General features: G+C 47.3%; 1 protein-coding gene across 1 annotated transcript in view; it reads right to left on the bottom strand.

Moving 5' to 3' along the window:
* Positions 1–1,337: 1,337 nt before the first annotated feature.
* LOC137657328 (transmembrane protease serine 11D-like) overlaps positions 1,338–19,957 on the bottom strand; it is a gene marked incomplete at its 5' end in the record, with an annotated part of 24,969 nt that continues 6,349 nt past the window's right edge. Inside the window, one exon of the mRNA XM_068391662.1 lies at positions 1,338–1,678. Coding sequence (XP_068247763.1) covers positions 1,505–1,678 — 174 coding nt within the window. The remainder of the gene's footprint in view (positions 1,679–19,957) is intronic.

Here is a 19,957-nt window from a genome sequence, read left to right as displayed (position 1 = left end):
CATGCTTATAAAGTTTTAGCAAAAATCATACAAAGTAGAATAGCAAGGCAAGAAGAGGAAATAATTGATGATGGTCAAGAAGGATTTAGGGCGGGTAGAGGAACAATCGATCATGTATTCACCTTCTCTCAAATCATAGAAAAATTCTGGGAGAAGGAAAAAGATCTGTATTGTGTATTTATTGACTTCAGGCAAGCGTTTGACTCCATATGGAGGGAAGGAATGATTAGGATTTTGAAGGAATGGGGATTAGAACCAAAAATACTGGAAACCATCAGGAGATTGTATGAAAGGACATCGGCTAGAGTAAGAAAAGGAAAGTGTATGACAGAAGAGTTCATAACCACTGGTGGGGTTATACAGGGTTGCCCACTATCACCACACCTCTTCAACCTATACTTGGAATGGGTTATGAGAATGGCACTTGGAGATTATGAGGGTGGCATAGATATAGGAGGGACAAAAATATCTAACATGAGGTATGCAGATGACATAGTGCTTTTAGCAGAAACTAAGGAGGAACTTCAGAGAGTGTTGAGAATGGTGGAGGACCAGTGCAGTAGGTATGAATTAGTGATAAATAGAGAGAAAAGCAAAAGTATGAAAATTGGACGCCAGAGAGAGGCCTTAGAAATACAGCTATCAGAGAGAGAAGTGAAACAAGTCAATGAGTTTAAATATTTGGGAGTGTTTTTCACAGCAGATGGAAAGATGGAAAGAGCAATTCAAGACCGAATCTCAAGTGGCCAGAAAGCATTTGGAAGGCTAAAAAGAATCTGGAAAGATAGAAATATATCCATTAAGTTGAAAATTAGGCTATTAAGAGCAATAGTAATCCCCACAGTGATATACGGTGCTGAATGCTGGATACTGAAGAAGAGAGAAGAGAAAAAGTTATTAGCCTTTGAAATGAAATGTCTGAGAAGAATCTGTGGTGTAAGATGGGAGGACAGAATTAAGAACGAGAGAGTGAGAGAAATGGCTGGTGTTGAGGACACAATTCTGATTAGAGTGGAAGATATTCAGAGGAGATGGTTTGGGCATGTACAGAGGATGGAACAGGACAGATGACCAAAGATAGTGCTTCATGGTCAAGTGGCCGGAAATAGACCGAGAGGACGACTAAGAGATACATGGGTGAAAACCTTCAAGAAAGCAAATAGAGGCGAGACATTTCAGCAGCTGGCACAGATGGCATTGGATAGGAGTCTCTGGAGAGAATGGCAATATCAGATGCAGGACCCAACCCGGAGAATTCCGGACGCGATTTAGTGAGTGATATATATATATATATATATATATATATATATATATATATATATATATATATATATATATATATATATATATATATATATATAAACCCATTCTATAGTAGCCCTTAATAGAGATTCCATATAACTCATAACTTGTATCCTAATATAAGGCCACAAAATCACAACGAAAAAACTAGCTTAAATGTTTTCAGTTCTCGGTAGGATATAGGACCTCACGAACTGGATAATCAACAGGCAGTTGATGAACCGGTGTTCTCGTCAATCCAGGCTCGGTAAGCCGGCACGCGCGTGTATACACCGGGTGCGTTTGGCTTGGCGCATTCATCGCCGAAACTCACCACTCCAATTTGAACCCAGATTCCCGAGCATGTTTTTACCACCATAGGTCCTCCGCTATCACCCTAGAAAGAGAAAGGAAGAAAGAAGACACCACGATTAGAATAGCATATAATTGGAATGATCTTCCTATGGTAGTTGAGTCAGTAGAACTTCAAAAGTTCAAACTTACAGCTAATGTTTGGATGTTGAACAGTCTGACATAAGCCCTTTTATAGTTTATATATGAAATATCGGTTTTAATGTTGTTAAATGTTTTTTAAGATATTTTGATTTTTCATTTCTTCTTTTATCCTTTATTCATTTCATTGTTTCCTTTCATCACTGGGCTATTTTTCGTTGTTGGAGCCCCTAGGTTTATAGCATCTTGCTTTTCCAACTAGGGTTGTAGCTTAGCTAGTATTAATGATAATAAAAAGAAGCTTACGGGTAAAAGATACTGATATTCTAATGAATTCAAAATGACGATGGGTTTAAAACCACAAGAGAGATATTGGGTCTTTTGATTGGCTAGATAGCACTACATTGGATCCGTCACTGGTTACAGTTCGTTAACTACTGTGTAATTGTTCACTGGCTACTTTTCATTTAGTAATGGTAGAAGAGACTCTAGCTATGGTAAGCACCTCTGTACCTTGGTCTTCTACTGTCTTGGGCCAGGGTTCTCTTGCGTGAATGTCAGGATGCCTGAAAACTTTAAATCATTCATTCATTCTCTTGCGTGAGGGAACACTCAGGCACACTATCTAATCTGTTTTTTTTGGCTCAAGCCATGACGTCCCGATGGAAGGTTCCTTCAGTAGCTTCCTAGGGTATATTTAACTACAGGGATATTCCCAGAGAATTAAACTAAAGGTTATCACAGAATTCTAACTTCTGGTGCGAGTACCCTAGAGGTTTCCCTCTAGGATATCGTATATCAACAGGTGACGCGTGTATTTAACACGCCACATAGCTATCTGCACCCCATATAGAGTTAACACTTCGATATGGAAAGGTGGAGAATAACTTGGGAGCCGTTCCACAGTTACACTCGTCCGTGGCTGCTCTTGGTACTCGAAACGTAAACAAACGGGCGCCATTGCTAAATGACGTCACGTCCGTCCTCATCCTTCTGCCTGTAGCTCCTTGCTTTAGTCGGATTTTCCTTGAGTGCGTTTTTCATCTGCTTACATCGCCGTTATGTCGCTACCTTCAGCCTCGCCTTCTTCTGGAAAGTTGAGTACCAGGTCCCAGTATTGTTTGAATAAGCTCTAGCCGTAAAGTAACTTCTACTTTTCGTAAAATATTGAGTTTTGTGGCAGAGCTGTGCCGATTCCGGACGCGCCATTTTATGGCGTCGCTGTTCATATCGCATGCTTTATTTAGTTAGCCAGAACAGCCTTCTCCGGTCATTTAACTAATTAATATTATTAGTTATTTAGTCTTCATAGCTAGGAATTTCTTATATCGTGTTTTAGCGCTCATCAGTCTCGGTCGCCGTTCGACCCCATACTAGATCGCTAGCTTAGCCCCTAGGCTGGATAGCCTAGTGCTTGTTTTCATGCATGATATTACCAGTGTTCCTAGGTTAAGTTATGAAGATTGTGGCATTATTAAACATACTATTAACTGTGATGTAAGTGTTTTCGCCTTCGGGGTCCATATAGGGGACCGGGTTGATTGCGTATCTTTCCACCCTAACCTAATGTAGGAACCCCTATATGCTCCCTAATCCCCCTGCCTGCGGGCGTTCCCTCTGTGTGGCCTTGCTTCCCCTTCTATATAGGGAAATCTTGTCTACAAACAGAGTATTTATCGCTTCTCTGTCTACCCTAAGGGAATGATCCTCCCTTAGGGTCGTGACCGAGAAATAAGGAACGGCTCTGCCCTTCCTCAGGTACACCTGGTTGGGTTACTCCTTCCTCCCTGCAACTTGCGATGTTTCTTTCAAGCTTGCCTAGCCTAGGAGTTAGCCCTCCTTCTCTAGGTTAAACTCTGGGGGTTGACTCTGCCCTTTTATAGTTTGGAACGGTACTCCTGTACCATTCTCATTCTGGGCTATCTAACCTAGGTTAGGGAGCGTTCTCCCTTTCCTTGGTGGCCGTTCTCATACAGCCTCTCCCCTATAGAAAGACCCTTCATCTTCCCCCTCCCCACCTATCCCTTTGGTGTAGGCTTGCCTACACACATCTGTCTTTAGTCCTACAACTCCTCCCTTGGGTGGAGTGGTAGGGCTAACTTGTTCTCCTGCTGAGCTCGCTCTGGTACACATACCCTTCATAGCGTTCTATGGGGGTGGTTGCCGGCAGCGGTCCGGCCGGCGGGGGTATCCCCCCTCTTGAGTGCCCTCTAACCCTCCCTTGGGTTACCCCAGGCACCCGGCCGACTGCTGGCTCCCTACCGCCGGATGCTAGGAGTATCCACTCCTATCATGAGTGCACTCTCTCCGGAGGGATGCCGGAGGGGTATGAGATCTTACCCCTTCCATCCCTCCTTACCTTTCTCTCTTTCTATCCTGGTGCCGATCCCTTTCCGTCTCTACTGCCGGCGATACCGCCATTACCTCAGATGACATTCTTTCATAAGATGCCCTCCCCCCTCCAAGACGTCAGCCTTCCGTGTGCCGGAGGCTGCCGCCTTCCGTCGACATACAGCCGACGTCCCACCCCTCGTTTTACCTAGTAACAGCTGGCCGACCTTCGGAGCCGGCCACCGGCGTGACGGTATTGATTGCCGGCGGTCTAGGTATACAACCATATACATATCCATCTTATGAATTGATCCAAGCTCGCCAGGCCGTCAGCCTTCGGCTGCCGGAGCCACCACCTCCTGCCGGCGGTCGCCACGATGGTATTATATTTTAGATACTCAATGTGTCTGTCTTGATGCCTTCCTCCCTGCAGGACCGGCCTCCGGTGTGCCGTCGGTCTGCCGGCACCCTCCGGAGACGTTAAGGGACATGCACCCCTTCTCATACCTGCCGACAACATGCCGACAGTCAACTTATTGCAGCCAGATGGCTTAGCCACTTCTATATATAGATATTGTCTTACCATCTAAATCTGTGGCTATGCTGTTTGATTGCATATTACAATATTCCAGCATACTCTCTTTGTCTTAGTGCAGCCGATTGCCTGAACCTATATCTAATAAGGGGTTTCTCCTATTCCCCTTCTACTCCAGGGATCTGAGTGGTCTCAGTCCCTGCTACACCTCGCGGGCAATTTCTGTTAGAGGCTTAGCTTCTACCCACCACGGCTTATCCATATGGATTTACGTTTTGTGACCTTCGGCCACATACGAAATTGCCTACTGATAAGGTTACGGTAACCGACTGGGCGGCATTCACAAGTATGTGTCCATCTACTTTCTTTCCCGCTCATTATTCTCAGGCATTATAATACCTTGTGAATTAGGCTACTTTAATGTTTTTAAAAAGAAAAAAAAAGAAGAAAACTTTAGATTAAGTTATCTTAATTTTAGAGTAATATAAGCCATTCTTATGCCTTCCATGTACTCATGATCTCTTTCTTTTACAGGAGGAGTATATGAAGTGTGAAAGCAACTTCTGTGGAGTGAAGCGCCCGGACTTCTACGGGCACAAGGCGTGCCGGACCCATGCCCCCTGCGCCGCCAAGAAAGGCGACCTGAAATACTGGGACCCGCAGAACTGTACAGTCTGCAAGAGTCGTTTGGCCGAGGCGTTCGACGACCCTCCTTCTGCGGAGGCAAGGGACAACGCTCGAGAGAAGCTACGCAAATGGGTGCGTGGCTTCCAGAAGAATGCCACCGGACCGTATCTCGCCAGCGAAGATTTGAGGGCCTTGCTTTTCCCAAAGGCATCCAAAGACTCTGTGGTCCCCCGTGATCAGATCCCCACCGTCCAGCTCGTGGTGGAACCTGATATCGTCATGGCCCAGTCCATGCATGAGTGCCATTTGGATTCCGATAACGTGGAACGTATGTCGGAAGTGTCAGAAGAGACGGAGAAGAACCTCATGGGCGAGGAACTCGACTATGAGGAAGATCAGGTGGAATACCCTGATTCGGAGACCGAGGTCGTTCCCGCTCCTACTCCCGCAGCGACTCCTGCACCGTCCAAGGAACCTGTTCCTTCAACTTCCGCCACCCCGGACCCTCTTCCATCGGCCACTCTGGAGGTCTTCAAGATGCTTGAAGCCCCCATGGAAAGAAAACTACGAGAAACCCAGGAGCAATTCCGGTCTACTCTGGTTAATCTTAAACAACCGAAACGGATTTCGGTTAAGGACCTCCCCACTTGCTCGGAAGCTAACCCATGGAGATATGCCGAGCATATGCCAATCACAACTGGAAAGATCTACATCAGTGAAAGGGTTGGCTCTATCTTGTTGGAAGAAGTGGAATTCTTCCTGAACTTTGAGGCTTATCCGGACTGTTACGTCCGGCTCAGGTCCGAACCAGCCTCAAAGGAGGAGACCGAACTGAAAGAGGTTATCGTGTTCGATCTCGCGAAGGCCCAGGCTATGCTAGCCCAGGCGGTGAATAGTAGGGGTTTCACCAACTCCAAGATGCCGGCGCTTAGTAAGAAGCATCCAACCTTCGTTGCGCCGAATGCTGCGACTTTCCCCTTCATCAAAAAGGCCTTCACAGCAGTCTTAAAGGCAGTGGAGGAAGGGAAACCTTGCCCTGCACTGGAGGAGTGCAGACCCTTCTCCCTTACCGTTCCTCCCGATGATAGGCACTGGAAAGACGTCCAGTCAACCTTCACGGTGGGGAAGTTAGAGCCTGACGTAGCCGGTCGTCAATTCAATGAGGACCTCCCAAGGCTAAATGATCACCTCCTTCGTAGGGAACAGGATACGAAGGAGAGGCTTGCCGCATCGCTGTCCCTCCAGGTACAGCTAGAACTTATGGCCGGGGATACTAGAGTCCCGGACTTTTATATGGTCCTAGCCAAATCGCACTTGGCAACGGTGACGAAGGACCTATAGCTTCACTAAGGCTCGCAGAGCCTGTCGTGAATTCGTGTTTGCCAACACGACGGTGAAACACGAACCCCGGAGGCTGATTTCCTCCAATATCTGGGGTAAGTATCTCTTTCCCTCCTCCCTGGTGAAAGAGATTGCAGACAAGGCCGCCACGGAGAATAGGAACCTTCTCCACAAGTGGGGCATGTCAAGAAAAAGGAAATCCTCAGGACGATGGCCCTCAACCTAAGAGGAAACCTCAAAAGCCGAAACCCCAGCAACGTCAACAGAGACGACAGTTTCCGGGTACCGCTACTCCCCAAGTGGCCACACAGCCACAGCAGACCTTTTAGTTGGTCCCCCAACCAGTGGTGTCGCAGTCACCGGTCTTTACCCCTTCGTATGAGCAATACGCTACTACCTTTCGTCTCAGAGGTAGGGGCTCAAGCAGAGGTTCTGGCAGAGATTCGTCTCGCCGCCCCTCCAGAGGCAGAGGAGGAAGGGGAGCTAGCGGCCGAGGTGACAAACCCTCGGGACACCAGAAGCAATGACCAATTCCAGGATCGTTGGACCTTCGATCCCTGGGCACACAGCATCGTCAAGAAGGGACTAGGATGGAGCTGGATGCAACCACCCCCAGCCTTCCAGCAATTCTTCCAACAGTCAACCCCCCTCCTGGAAGAATATGTCCTAGAACTCTTGAACAAGAAGGTGATCAGGAGGGTAAAGTCAACCAGGTTCCAAGGGAGACTATTTTGCGTTCCCAAGAAGGACTCCGGCAAACTCAGAGTCATTCTAGACTTATCCCCTCTCAACAAGTTCATTGCGAACAACAAGTTTAAGATACTGACTCTGCAACAAATAAGGACCCTTCTGCCTCAAAGGGCCTACACGGTCTCCATAGACTGGCGGATGCCTACTGGCACGCTCCAATGAATCTTCACGCTTCCTCCTACCTAGGATTTCGACTCCAAAGGAAAAGTTACGCCTTCAGGGCCATGCCCTTCAGGCTCAACGTGGCTCCACGGATCTTCACCAAGCTGGCAGACGCCATTGTCCAACAACTCCGTCTTCAGGGCGTCCAAGTGATGGCCTACCTAGACGACTGGCTAGTCTGGGCGACATCGCCCGAAGATTGTGTAAGAGCCTGCAACAAAGACACCCAGTTCCTAGAGCATCTGGGATTCAAGATAAACACCGAGAAATCTCGCCTCTCTCCAGCTCAGAAGTTCCAATGGTTGGGAATCCATTGGGATCTTCAGTCACACCGCCTTTCCATCCCACAGAAGAAAAGGAAGGAAATAGCAGGGTCTGTCAGAAGACTTCTGAAATCCAAACGGATCTCAAGATGACAGCAGGAACAAGTTCTCAGCTCTCAACAGTTCGCCTCTGTGACAAACCCAGTGCTTCGCGCGCAGCTAAAGGATGCCGCGGGAGTCTGGAGACGTTTCGCATCCATCGCTCGAAGAGACCTCAAGAGACGGCTTCCAAACAGACTTCGCTCACTATTAAAGCCGTGGTCGGAAGCAAAGGCCCTGAAAAGGTCCATTCCTCTTCAACACCCGCCTCCATCGATCAACATCCACACGGACGCTTCACTGGAGGGTTGGGGAGGTCACTCCCACCAACGACAGGTTCAAGGAACATGGTCTCCCCTATTCAAGACGTTTCACATCAACATCTTGGAGGCCATGGCAGTTCTTCTCACCCTGAAGAAACTCTCCCCGCCTCCCTCGATCCACATCCGTCTGACTCTGGACAACTCGGTGGTAGTCAGATGTCTCAATCGTCAGGGCTCGAGATCGCCCCAGATGAATCAGGTACTTCTTCCGATCTTTCGTCTGGCAGAAAAGAAGAAATGGCACCTGTCTGCAGTTCACCTACAAGGATTCCGCAACGTGACGGCGGACGCTCTATCACGGACAAGCCCAATAGAGTCGGAATGGTCTCTAGACGCAAGGTCATTCTCCATCTCTCACCAAGTCCCGGAACTTCAGATCGATCTCTTCGCAACGAGCGACAACAATCAACTTCCTTGATATGTGGCCCCGTACGAGGACCCCAAGGCAGAAGCAGTGGATGCCATGTTACTGGATTGGAACCGATGGTCCAGGATATACCTGTTCCCTCCCCCCAACCTTCTGCTGAAAGTCCTCTCCAAACTGAGAACCTTCAAAGGGACAGCGGCCCTAGTGGCTCCCAAGTGGCCCCGGAGCAATTGGTACCCTCTGGTCCTGGAGCTGCAGCCCACGCTGATCCCTCTCCCGGGCCCAGTTCTCTCTCAACAAGTACAGAAGTCGACTGTCTTCGCTTCATCACTGAAAGTCAGGGACCTTCATCTCATGATTTTCTCTCCTTAGCCGCAAAGAAAAGGTTTGGAATCTCGAAGAAAAGTCTAGACTTCCTCGAGGAATACAAGACTGAATCCACACGACGGCAATACGAATCTTCCTGGAGAAAGTGGGTCTCGTTCGTCAAGGCAAAAAATCCTACGGAAATCACCATTGATTTTTGCATGTCCTTCTTCATTCACCTTCATGGACAAGGCTTAGCAGCCAACACGATTTCCACCTGCAAATCGGCTTTGACTAGACCACTACTGTACGCCTTCCAGATTGATCTGTCCAGCGATATCTTCAATAAATTACCAAAGGCATGCGCTAGACTACGCCCAGCACCTCCGCCAAAACCTATCTCCTGGTCCCTGGACAAGGTGCTCCATTTTGTTTCTAACCTGGACAACGATTCGTGCCCCCTAAAAGACTTGACTCAAAAAGTAATCTTCCTTTTTGCTCTCGCCTCGGGAGCCCGAGTCAGTGAAATAGTGGCATTATCAAGAGAAGAGGGTCATATCCTGTTTGCAGATACAGGAGAGCTTACCCTCTTCCCTGATCCGACGTTTCTCGCAAAGAATGAACTACCCACCAAGAGATGGGGCCCTTGGAGAATCTGGCCCCTGAAGGAAGATGTCTCTCTATGCCCAGTGGAGAGTCTTAAGGTCTATCTTCGAAGAACTTCAGACTTCGGTGGAGGACAACTCTTCAAGGAGAAACATCAGGTAGTGACTTGTCACTGAAACAACTAAGAGCGAAAATCACCTACTTCATTCGCAGAGCGGATCCTGACAGTACACCCGCAGGTCATGATCCTAGAAAAGTCGCGTCTTCTCTGAACTTCTTCTAGAGCATGGATTTAGAAAGCCTCAAGAGCTTCACAGGGTGGAAATCATCGCACGTTTTCTTCAAGCACTACGCGGAGCAAGTGCATGAAGTTAAACATTTCGTGGTAGCCGCAAGTAGTGTTATGAAACCTGCCGTTTAACTCTGCATAGAACAGTGAGTTACTTGGGACTTTAACTCTATGGGTGCCTGTGTTGACCCTTTTGTGATACATAGTGATTTCATGGACACTTAGTGTTTCTAATAGACTGTTCTTATCAAGGTGAAATGTCATAGACTTCACATGAGTGCCACATGCTCTAGGGCATGATGTGTTTATTCTTTGAAAAAGACTGACGTTCCTCTGGAACTTGTGTTTCTAAAAGTGAAATTTCTTTCAGATTCAAGATTGAAGTCTTTTATTTTCTATGTACATTATTCTTTATTATTGTAAATTAACTTTACATTTATTATTGCAATTGTTATCACATAAATCTGCAATCTATGAAATAAAATGTCTATTTTATTACAAGTGCGTCTCTCTCAGCTCCTATTATTTATTATGAAATATATGATTGTCATAGTTTCATTTAACCCCTTCCTTCTGAAAGAGAAGAATAAACGGATTTTGAGCGAAGCGAAAAATCTATTTTTGGGTGAGATAGCCATGTCGTCCTGATGGAAGTTCCTATTGGGTAGCTTCCTAGGGTATATTACAACTACGGCGATATTCCCAGAGAATTTACCTTAAGGTACCAGAATTCTAACTCCTGGAGCGAGTATCCCTCGTGAAAGGGATATCGCGACATATCAGAGGACGTATTCTAGACACGTCACATGGCAATCTACGACCTGAACAGAGATTTCGTCTCGTAGGAGGGAGATTGACGAGATACGAATTCGGGAAAGAAAAAGGGGAGCCGCTCCCAAGGCTTCCCTATCCCCCGATTCGTATGCGTGCCTGGCGCCAATCCTGGCGCCATCTGTATTCCTTGTAGCGTACACGAGGTGCTACAGATACTGTATGTAGGGAGGGGTCCTACAGCCCTTTCTTAGAAAGGCAAGGGCGGGTCCATCAGGACGACATGGCTATCTCACCCAAAAATAGATTTTTCGCTTCGCTCAAAATCCGTTTTTTGGGCTCAAGCCATGTCGTCCTGATGGAAGTGTACCAGAGCATTACTGTATCTGTGGATTCTCAGAACGTGCCGTACTCCCCGGAGGTATTTATTCCTGGTCGACTAGACCTAGAGACCTAAGATGTTACCGTTATACATCTTTTCAACTAACTATAAACTATGTTAGAGCTTCCTGCCCCCTACAGGGAAGAGTCCTACTAGACTCTGGAAAAGTCTCGAAGAGTACATATATCTATGTATGAATACCAGGCAAGCTAATATAGTGGTCTCGCCCTATATTAAGTAAAGCATAGTTTGTATAGAACCACTGCGTCAATATATTGACCAGTAATCCGCACAATACTTGTATTGGACAAAGGTTTATATCCGCATAGGAAGAAACTAATAAAACCGCCCTCGTCCCTTTATGGGACGGAGTCCTCCCATTAGGGGACTTACATAAACCAATGCAACATAGCTTGCATAACAGAACAATTCTATCAGAATTATCCCAGATAAGATACATAGAATTAAAATGCTCAATTATACCAATAAATTGACACAGGTGAAAGAGACGCAAGGTTCTCAAGAACAAGTTTATTGACAGATAATAAACAGACAGGTTAACAACAAATATATATATTTATATAAAAGAGGGTAACCCAAAACTTTAAGCATAAGTATGATAGTAAACAGAACTTGTTTATCTGAAAGAAAAACCATTAAACACCACTTTAATAAGATACCAAGGTATCAAGTCATAAAAAATCTGTATTACAAATCAATCACATTAGCGTTAGAAACGCTTGGCACACATGTCTGAACTTATGCAAGGTTCACCTTTGAAAGAAGGAACAGTCTATATGGGCACTTGGTGCCCTCATTTAGTTTGTAGTACTGTATGTACCTACACACTCACCCTGGACTTAATCGTCCCAATTAAGACCACTGTTCCTCGCAGAGTTAAACAGTAGGGTTAACTACACGACCCACTGCTACCACAGATCTCTTAAGTTCCTCTACTTGCTTCGCATAGTGGCGAAAGAACACCCTGGAAGACTTCCAGCCCGTGTATGAACGGAGATGTTCAAAATCCATACAATTAAAGAAATTTAGGGATGAGGCAACTTTCCTCGGATCGTGACCTGCGGGTGTACTGTCAGGATCCGCTCTGCGAATAAAATATGTCATTTTCGCTCTGAGTTGATTCAGAGATAAATTTGAGCCTGATGTTTCTCCCCTGAATAGTTGACCACCCTTGAAGTCTGAAGTTCTACGAAGATAGACCTTTAGGCATTCTACTGGACATAGAGATGCATCTTCTTTCAGAGGGCAGATTCTCCAGGGACCCCACCTGTTGGTGGGTAACTCATTCTTGGCGAGAAACGTAGGATCCGGAAACAGGTTCAGCTCCCCCCCATCCAGGAACTGAACACGACCTGCCTCTCTCGAGAGGGCTACGATCTCACTAACCCTGGCCCCGGACGCGAGTGCAAATAGGAAAATAACTTTTTGCGTCAAATCCTTTAACGCACATTCTTCATTGCTCAACAAGGAGGCGAAATGAAGAACTTTGTCTAAAGACCATGAGATGGGCTTTGGAGGTGCTGAAGGTCTGAGCCTAGCGCAGGCTTTCGGAACTTTATTAAAGATCTCGTTACCTAGGTCGATCTGGAAGGCAAATAAAATGGGTCTCATCAAAGCCGATTTACACACTGAAATCGTGTTAGCTGCCAATCCTTGGCCATGGAGATGGATGAAGAAAGATAAGCAGAAGTCTGTTGAGATCTCCTGCGGATTCTTTGCCTTTACAAAGGCCACCCATTTTCTCCAAGATGACTCATATTGCCTTCTAGTCGATTTGCACTTGTATTCCTCTAGGAAGTCTATGCTGGCTTTCGAAATCCCGAAACGCTTTCTCACCGCTAGGGCGAGAAAATCATGAGCTGCAGGGTCTGGGTTTTCTGTAATGAAGCGCAGACAGTCGACTTCTGGACTCGCTGGGTCAGAACTGGATGTGGTAGCGGCACGAACTTCATCTGTAGTTCCAACGCCAAGGGGAACCACATACTGTTCGCCCACTTGTGGGCCACTATTGCCGCTACCCCCTTGAAGGATCTCAGTTTGTTGAGGACCCTCAACAGAAGGTTGTGAGGAGGGAACAGATAAATCCTGGACCATCTGTTCCAGTCGAGGGACATTGCGTCCACTGCTTCCGCTAAGGGGTCCTCGTACGGGGACACGTACAGGGGCAACTTCTTGTTGTCTTTCGTCGCAAAGAGGTCTATTTGCAGTTCTGGGACTTGATTCAGAATGAAGGAAAATGATCCTGCGTCTAAGGACCATTCCGACTCTATCGGTGTGAACCTGGATAGAGCGTCCGCTGTCACATTGCGGACTCCTTGAAGGTGAACTGCCGACAGGTACCACTTCTTCTTTTCCGCCAATCGGAAAATGGCTAACATCACTTGGTTGAGAGGTGGTGACCTCGACCCTTGTCGATTCAAGCATCTCACAACCACCTCGCTGTCTGTCACCAATCTTATGTGGATCGAGTGACGCGGAGAGACTTTCTTTAAGGTAAGGAGCACTGCCATAGCTTCTAGAAAGTTTATATGAAAGGTCCTGAATAGCTTGGACCAAGTCCCCTGGACTTTTTTCCGATGAGAGTGACCTCCCCATCCCTCCTTTGAGGCGTCTGAGTGAATCGTCAACGACGGGGGAGGTGGCTGAAGAAGAACCGACTTCTTTAGATGTCTGGCTTGGGACCTAGGTCTGAGAAGAGTACGTAGCCGAGGCGGCACTGGTCTTCTCAGGTCTCTTCGCGCGTTTGATGCATACCTTCTCCAAACTCCGGTTGCATCCTTTAGCTGTGCTCTTAGCACTGGGTCTGTCACTGAAGCAAACTGGAGAGAGCCTAGTACCCTCTCCTGTTCGCGTCTTGATATCCTTTCGGAATCTAGAAGTCTCTTGACAGAGCCCGCTATCTCCTTCCTTTTCTTCATTGGTATGGAGAAACTGTGTGACAAAAGGTCCCAGTGGATTCCCAGCCACTGGAACTTTTGGGATGGAGAAAGTCGAGACTTTTTCTTGTTGATCTTGAAGCCTAGGTACTCTAGGAACTGGATCACCTGACTGGAAGCTTGCAAGCATTCGGTCTCGGATGCTGCCCACACCAGCCAGTCGTCCAGGTAGGCTACTACCTGAATTCCCTTTAGGCGTAATTGTTTGAGAGCTGCGCTCGCAAGCTTCGTGAAAATCCTTGGGGCTATGTTTAGCCCGAATGGCATGGCTCTGAAGGCGTACAGTTTCCGTTGTAGCCTGAACCCTAGGTAGGGGGAGAGTCGACGGCTGATTGGAATGTGCCAATAGGCGTCTGACAAGTCTATAGAGACTGAGTATGCCCTCTTGGGCAGTAAGGTCCTTATGTGTTGCAGTGTTAGCATCTTGAATTTGCAATTCACTATGAACTTGTTGAGTGGTGACAAGTCCAGAATGACTCTGAGCTTTTCCGAGTCTTTCTTGGGAACACAAAACAGCCTCCCTTGGAATTTGATGGACTTCACCTTTCGGATCACATTTTTCTCCAACAGTTCTTGAACGTACTCCTCCAAAACGGGGGTGGAGTGTTGGAAAAACCGAAGGCATGGGGGTGGAGTGCTGTACCAGCTCCAACCCAGTCCATTCTTGAGTAGGCTTTGGGCCCAGGGATCGAAGGTCCAGCGATCCCAAAATTTCATCAGTCTCCCTCCTACTGGTATCATTTCACTTGGACTGCCGTCCTGAGGTCTTGCCTCTCTGACCACGACCACCTCTGAATCCCCTTCCCCTTGAGGGGCGCCTAGACGAGCCTCTGGCTGCTCCTCTAGGTTTTGCACGAAAGGAAGAAGACTGTCCTTCGAACGTTGGGGCGAATGTGGTTGACTGACCTGGCACAGCCTGGGGTACCCACTGAAAGGTAGTCGGGGTTTGTGCCACCATCTGGGGCACTGGAGGCAAAGGCAATTGCAGTTGCTGTTGCTGTCTATAAGGCTTGGCTGACCGAAATGGTAGCCTAGTCTTCATATTCTTCCTCTTTGGTTGAGGACCCTCATCCGGGGAAGATTTTCTTTTGATAGCCAGGCCCCACTTCTGGAGAAGGTTTCTATTCTCCATGGCGGCCTTATCAACAACCTCTTTGACCACATCGGTAGGGAAAAGGTCTTTTCCCCAAATGTTGGAGGAGATTAATTTCCTTGGTTCGTGTCTCACCGAAGCCCCGGCGAACACGATCTCCCTGCAAGCTCTCCTTGCCTTGATGAAGCCATAAAGGTCCTTCGTCACTGTGGCTAGGTGAGACTTAGCCACTACCATGAACATTTCATGGACCTTAGGGTCACTTGCCATTGTCTCAAGAGTGGTCTGATGAGACATTGAGGCAGCCAGTCTTTCTTTGGTCTCAAACTCTCTTCGTAAAAGAGATTCGGGCAGCTTGGGGAGGTCCTCGCCGAATTGCCGTCCGGCAATATCAGCCTCCAACTTTCCCACTGAGAATGTCAGATGGACATCCTTCCAGTCTTTGTGGTCCATAGGCAGAGCCAGCGACAAGGGTTTACACTCCTCCAGGGAGGGGCAAGGCTTGCCGGCCTCGACTGCCTTTAGGACAGCCGCAAACCCTTTTTGTAAAAAGGGGAAGGCTCTATCAGGAGAGGACACAAAAGAAGGGAGCTTCTTGCTCAATGCAGCTACCTTCGAATTCGAGAAGCCCCTCTCTTTCATCGAGGATGAAAGTAGGGCTTGAGCCTTAGCGTGGTCCATAATAATGACCTCCTTCGGCTCTGTCTCTTCCCTTGAAGCTGGTTCTTTTCTCAGCCGGACATAGCAGTCCGGATATGATGCCTTGCTGGGCCAGAATTCTACCTCCTCTAGGGGAACTGAACCCAGCTTATCCGAAATGACGATCTTACCAGTCGTCATTGGCATGTGCTCAGCATACCTCCATGGGTTAGCATCTGAGCATATGGGAAGGTCTTTCACATTGAGCCTTTTCTGGGGCCCATGTGATTCTGCTAGGGACTGCATACGCAGTTCCATTGCAGAACTGGGACACCAGCCGATGTTGAGGGGATGGGCTCCGGCATCTGAACCGGAGTAGCCGACACCTCGTCGACCCCATCCTCTACGACATCCGGGGTTTGAACTTGATCCTGACCTTCTGCCAGGAGGTCTTCTTCCAAACCTTCGTCCAGGTCAGACATCCTGTCACACAACTGGATGTCTTGCATCGCATCTGCGACTTCCTCGTCCACCTGGACTTGATCTTGAGGGATCTCCTCTTGAGGCTGGGGAATCACTGCTTCAGCTGATGCCTGTGGAAAAAGATACGCCCTCATCTTCTCACTTGGAAGATAAGGGCCAGAGGTGTTCTTCTTGAAGCCCCTTACCCAAGTACGAAGCTTTTCCCTAGCTATATCCCTTGATTCCGCCGTTCTAGGGGAATCAAAAGCCTCAGTAATCAGGTTAGTGCATACAGTACATACCTGAGGGTCCCAATACTGGAGATCATCCTTGGAGACAGCGCATGCTGCGTGTCTCCTACAACACTCATGTCCGCAGAGGTTCTTTCTGCGGACATTGCAGAAAACATTTCCGCACTTCGGAGGGTCCTCCTGTAAAGAGAAAAAATTTCCATGAGTATCAAGTGAACTATGTATCACTGGATATGCATAGTATAGCATAACAATTCATAAAGGAAAGACACACACTTGTGTTTCCCTCACAACCCATTGCTGCAGCCTTCCAGATAATAAAATCAAAATGGTTTATCTCTACTAGAGTAACCAATGCAAGGTTTCCAGAGGAAACAGGTGGAGCTCACACCTAGGCAATGATTTTAAAAATCCTGGATAATAGACGGGGAAGAACTCTGCTTCCTGTCTGAGGGCAACAGCAAAGGGCTGTGCAAGAAAACACAATAGTGTTAGAAGATACAGTGCTGTACCTAAACTTTTACTATAGTTTTCTTCTTACTGTATATGCTATACAGAAGAATACTAGTACAGTATAGGAGGATGTGTGCCGGCCTGCCTTTGCCGGCCGGCACACACCACAATTAGCTTTAAAGTATACTACTTAACAGCTATAGGGCGGCAGCCCTCTGGTTCAAATGCCTGTGCCGGCGGCAGTAGCTGCCGGCCAGCAACAGCCAGTGTTGGCCGGCAATGACTGCCGGCCAGCAACTACACAAGGTAGTACCCAGCTGCCGGCCACACTCTTGGTGACCGGCAGACAAGGACTGACATAAGCCGGCCGGCAAAGGTACAAGACCGATGCCAGCCGGCAGCAAAAGAACCAGAAGACAACACCTGCCCGGCTGCCGGCCTCATAGGCCGGCAGCCGGGACAGGTACAGCACTTAGAAGAAAATAGAATGGATGCCGGGATAAGAGAGTACACTACCCCCCAAGCCCGGCAACCGAAAGAGTGCATATAAGGAAGGGGAGAAACTTAATTCAGGCTTCCTTGACCAATGCCGTCCGGCTCTGCCGGCAGGCATGGATGAGGGACCAAGAGAGGTCCGGGCAGCACTCGAAAACATAAGACCCTTGCCGGCCAGCATCTCTGCCGGCCTGCAATGGGCTTAGTCAATTCCACATCCCAACCTATACTAGGTCCAGAAGTAGAATGACGTACAGTACAGTAATACCCCTGCCGGCCAGCTCTGCCGGCCGGCAAGGTACAGTACAGTAATGGCTAGGCCATTACGGAGATAGAGGGGGAAGGGACAAGAGGGTCCTGCCAACCTTGCTTTAGTGACAGATCACCCACAGCCAAGAACTTTGTCTTAGCCTAAGGGAGATCTAAGGGAAAGGGCCAGCAATACTTGCCAGCTTCCAGAGCACCAAAGCAAGGAAGGCGTTGCTACTCCCAAGGGAAGATTTTATCCTCCCCGAGAACAGCAACAGGACTTAGTCTGGTCGATCACAAAAGAAGGAATCATAACTTACAGAAACCTTCGATAGTGACCTAAGGGAGCTAAGCTCCCTTTGTAAGTGTTAGGTCAGCGAGGGGGACTCTGCCCCAAGCCAGACAACACGGACTCAGACTAAAAACTCTGTTGTTCTGTCCCTCTTTGAACCAGACTTTGCTGGAACAGGAAGGTACAGTAACACCCTAGTATAGTTTTATCGAAAATAAATTCGGAAAAAACCACTTAGGGATAAGCCCAAGGCTTAAACAGAGGGAAAGGGATTGCATACCTTCTCCGAAGAAAAGAAAGCAACCGGGGAGTATGATAAAGTATACTAAGGCTCCATAAGCAATTAGCCTAGGCACCAAGAGAATCGATTACCTGATTCACCGAAACTCACACGTATACAATCTTGGAAATATTCCACACAGTCTAAAATGTATAAAATATAGCCTAAAGCTTCAATAAAATTTTAATTACACTCGGAAAAACCAAAATCATGCATTAAGTACTAGGACCAAACGACTAGGCTACATGGCCTAGCGTAGGCCAGAATGGCGAATACTTCGCCAAATAATACTAAGCACGAAAGGAAATCCTATGTAAAGCTAAATAGCTAAAATTTATTAAGCAAAACAACCAGGAATGTCACTCTGACTAACTAATTTATACCTAGCGAGTGACAGTGTCCAGGACACCTCTGGTAGGCTACGGCTCTTGTATCAAAGATTAATCCTATTAATCACTCAAAATTTACCAAGAGCCTACATTTATACATAACAGACACTATACTCAACTTATCCGAGGCCAACGAAGACGAAGAAGCCATGAAAAGCTGAATAAATCCAAGATTTGCGAGAAAAACAGGAAAAAACACCGAGTTGTTAAGCTACGCAAAAAGGAATACAGATGGCGCCAGGATTGGCGCCAGGCACGCATACGAATCGGGGGATAGGGAAGCCTTGGGAGCGGCTCCCCTTTTTCTTTCCCGAATTCGTATCTCGTCAATCTCCCTCCTACGAGACGAAATCTCTGTTCAGGTCGTAGATTGCCATGTGACGTGTCTAGAATACGTCCTCTGATATGTCGCGATATCCCTTTCACGAGGGATACTCGCTCCAGGAGTTAGAATTCTGGTACCTTAAGGTAAATTCTCTGGGAATATCGCCGTAGTTGTAATATACCCTAGGAAGCTACCCAATAGGAACTTCCATCAGGACGACATGGCTTGAGCCCAAAAATATAGATATACTTGTATTATATACAGTACTCACTCATGCTGTGGTAATATTCCTACCTGAATACTTACCTTCGTCCTGCCTTCGAGACCAGATTGATCTCTAATCCAGGGAGTGTAGTAAATATTTATCACTTACCTATGCTTGATAATATTCCTACCCGAATATTAACCTTATGTCTTGTCTCCGAGTCCTGCACGAACTCTCCGCAGGGTGAGTAGCTCTTCAATGATAGCTTCGAGATATTGGTATGGTCCACCAGGACTTCTCTGCCAGGGGGGGCAGGAAGCTGGATCTTCACGGAAACTCTAGCAAGGACATGTTACATACCTCTATTCGAAGCCCTTGGCACTTGCATAAAAAGGGGAAAATTTCCACGATACATAAATTCTCTGGTACACTTCCATCAGGACGTCATGGCTTGAGCCCAAAAAACGGATTTTGAGCGAAGCGAAAAATCTATTTTTCGGTGAGATAGCCATGACGTCCTGATGGACCCTCCCGTCTATTCTAGTCCAGCCTTTCAGGCCCCTGCCCTGTCCTGCTGTATCATGGAGATTAGCAAGAAGCTGGCCTCAGGATGAGGACGGACGTGACGTCATTTAGCAATGGCGCCCGTTTGTTTACGTTTCGAGTACCAAAAGCAGCCACGGACGAGTGTAACTGTGGAACAGCTCCCCAGTTATTCTCCACCTTTCCATATCGAAGTGTTAACTCTATATGGGGTGCAGATAGTTATGTGGCGTGTTAATACATGCGTCCCCTGTTGATATACGATATCCTAGAGGGAAACCTTTAGGGTACTCGCACCAGAAGTTAGAATTCTGTGATAACCTTTAGTTTAGTTCTCTGGGAATATCCCTGTAGTTAAATATACCCTAGGAAGCTACTGAAGGAACCTTCCATCAGGACGTCATGGCTATCTCACCCAAAAATAGATTTTTCGCTTCG

This window comes from Palaemon carinicauda, chromosome 18 (assembly GCF_036898095.1).
Source record: "Palaemon carinicauda isolate YSFRI2023 chromosome 18, ASM3689809v2, whole genome shotgun sequence".
Classification (NCBI taxonomy): Eukaryota; Metazoa; Arthropoda; class Malacostraca; order Decapoda; family Palaemonidae; genus Palaemon; species Palaemon carinicauda.
Note: the sequence above shows the minus strand (reverse complement) of the source record. Positions and strands in the feature narration are given on the sequence as shown.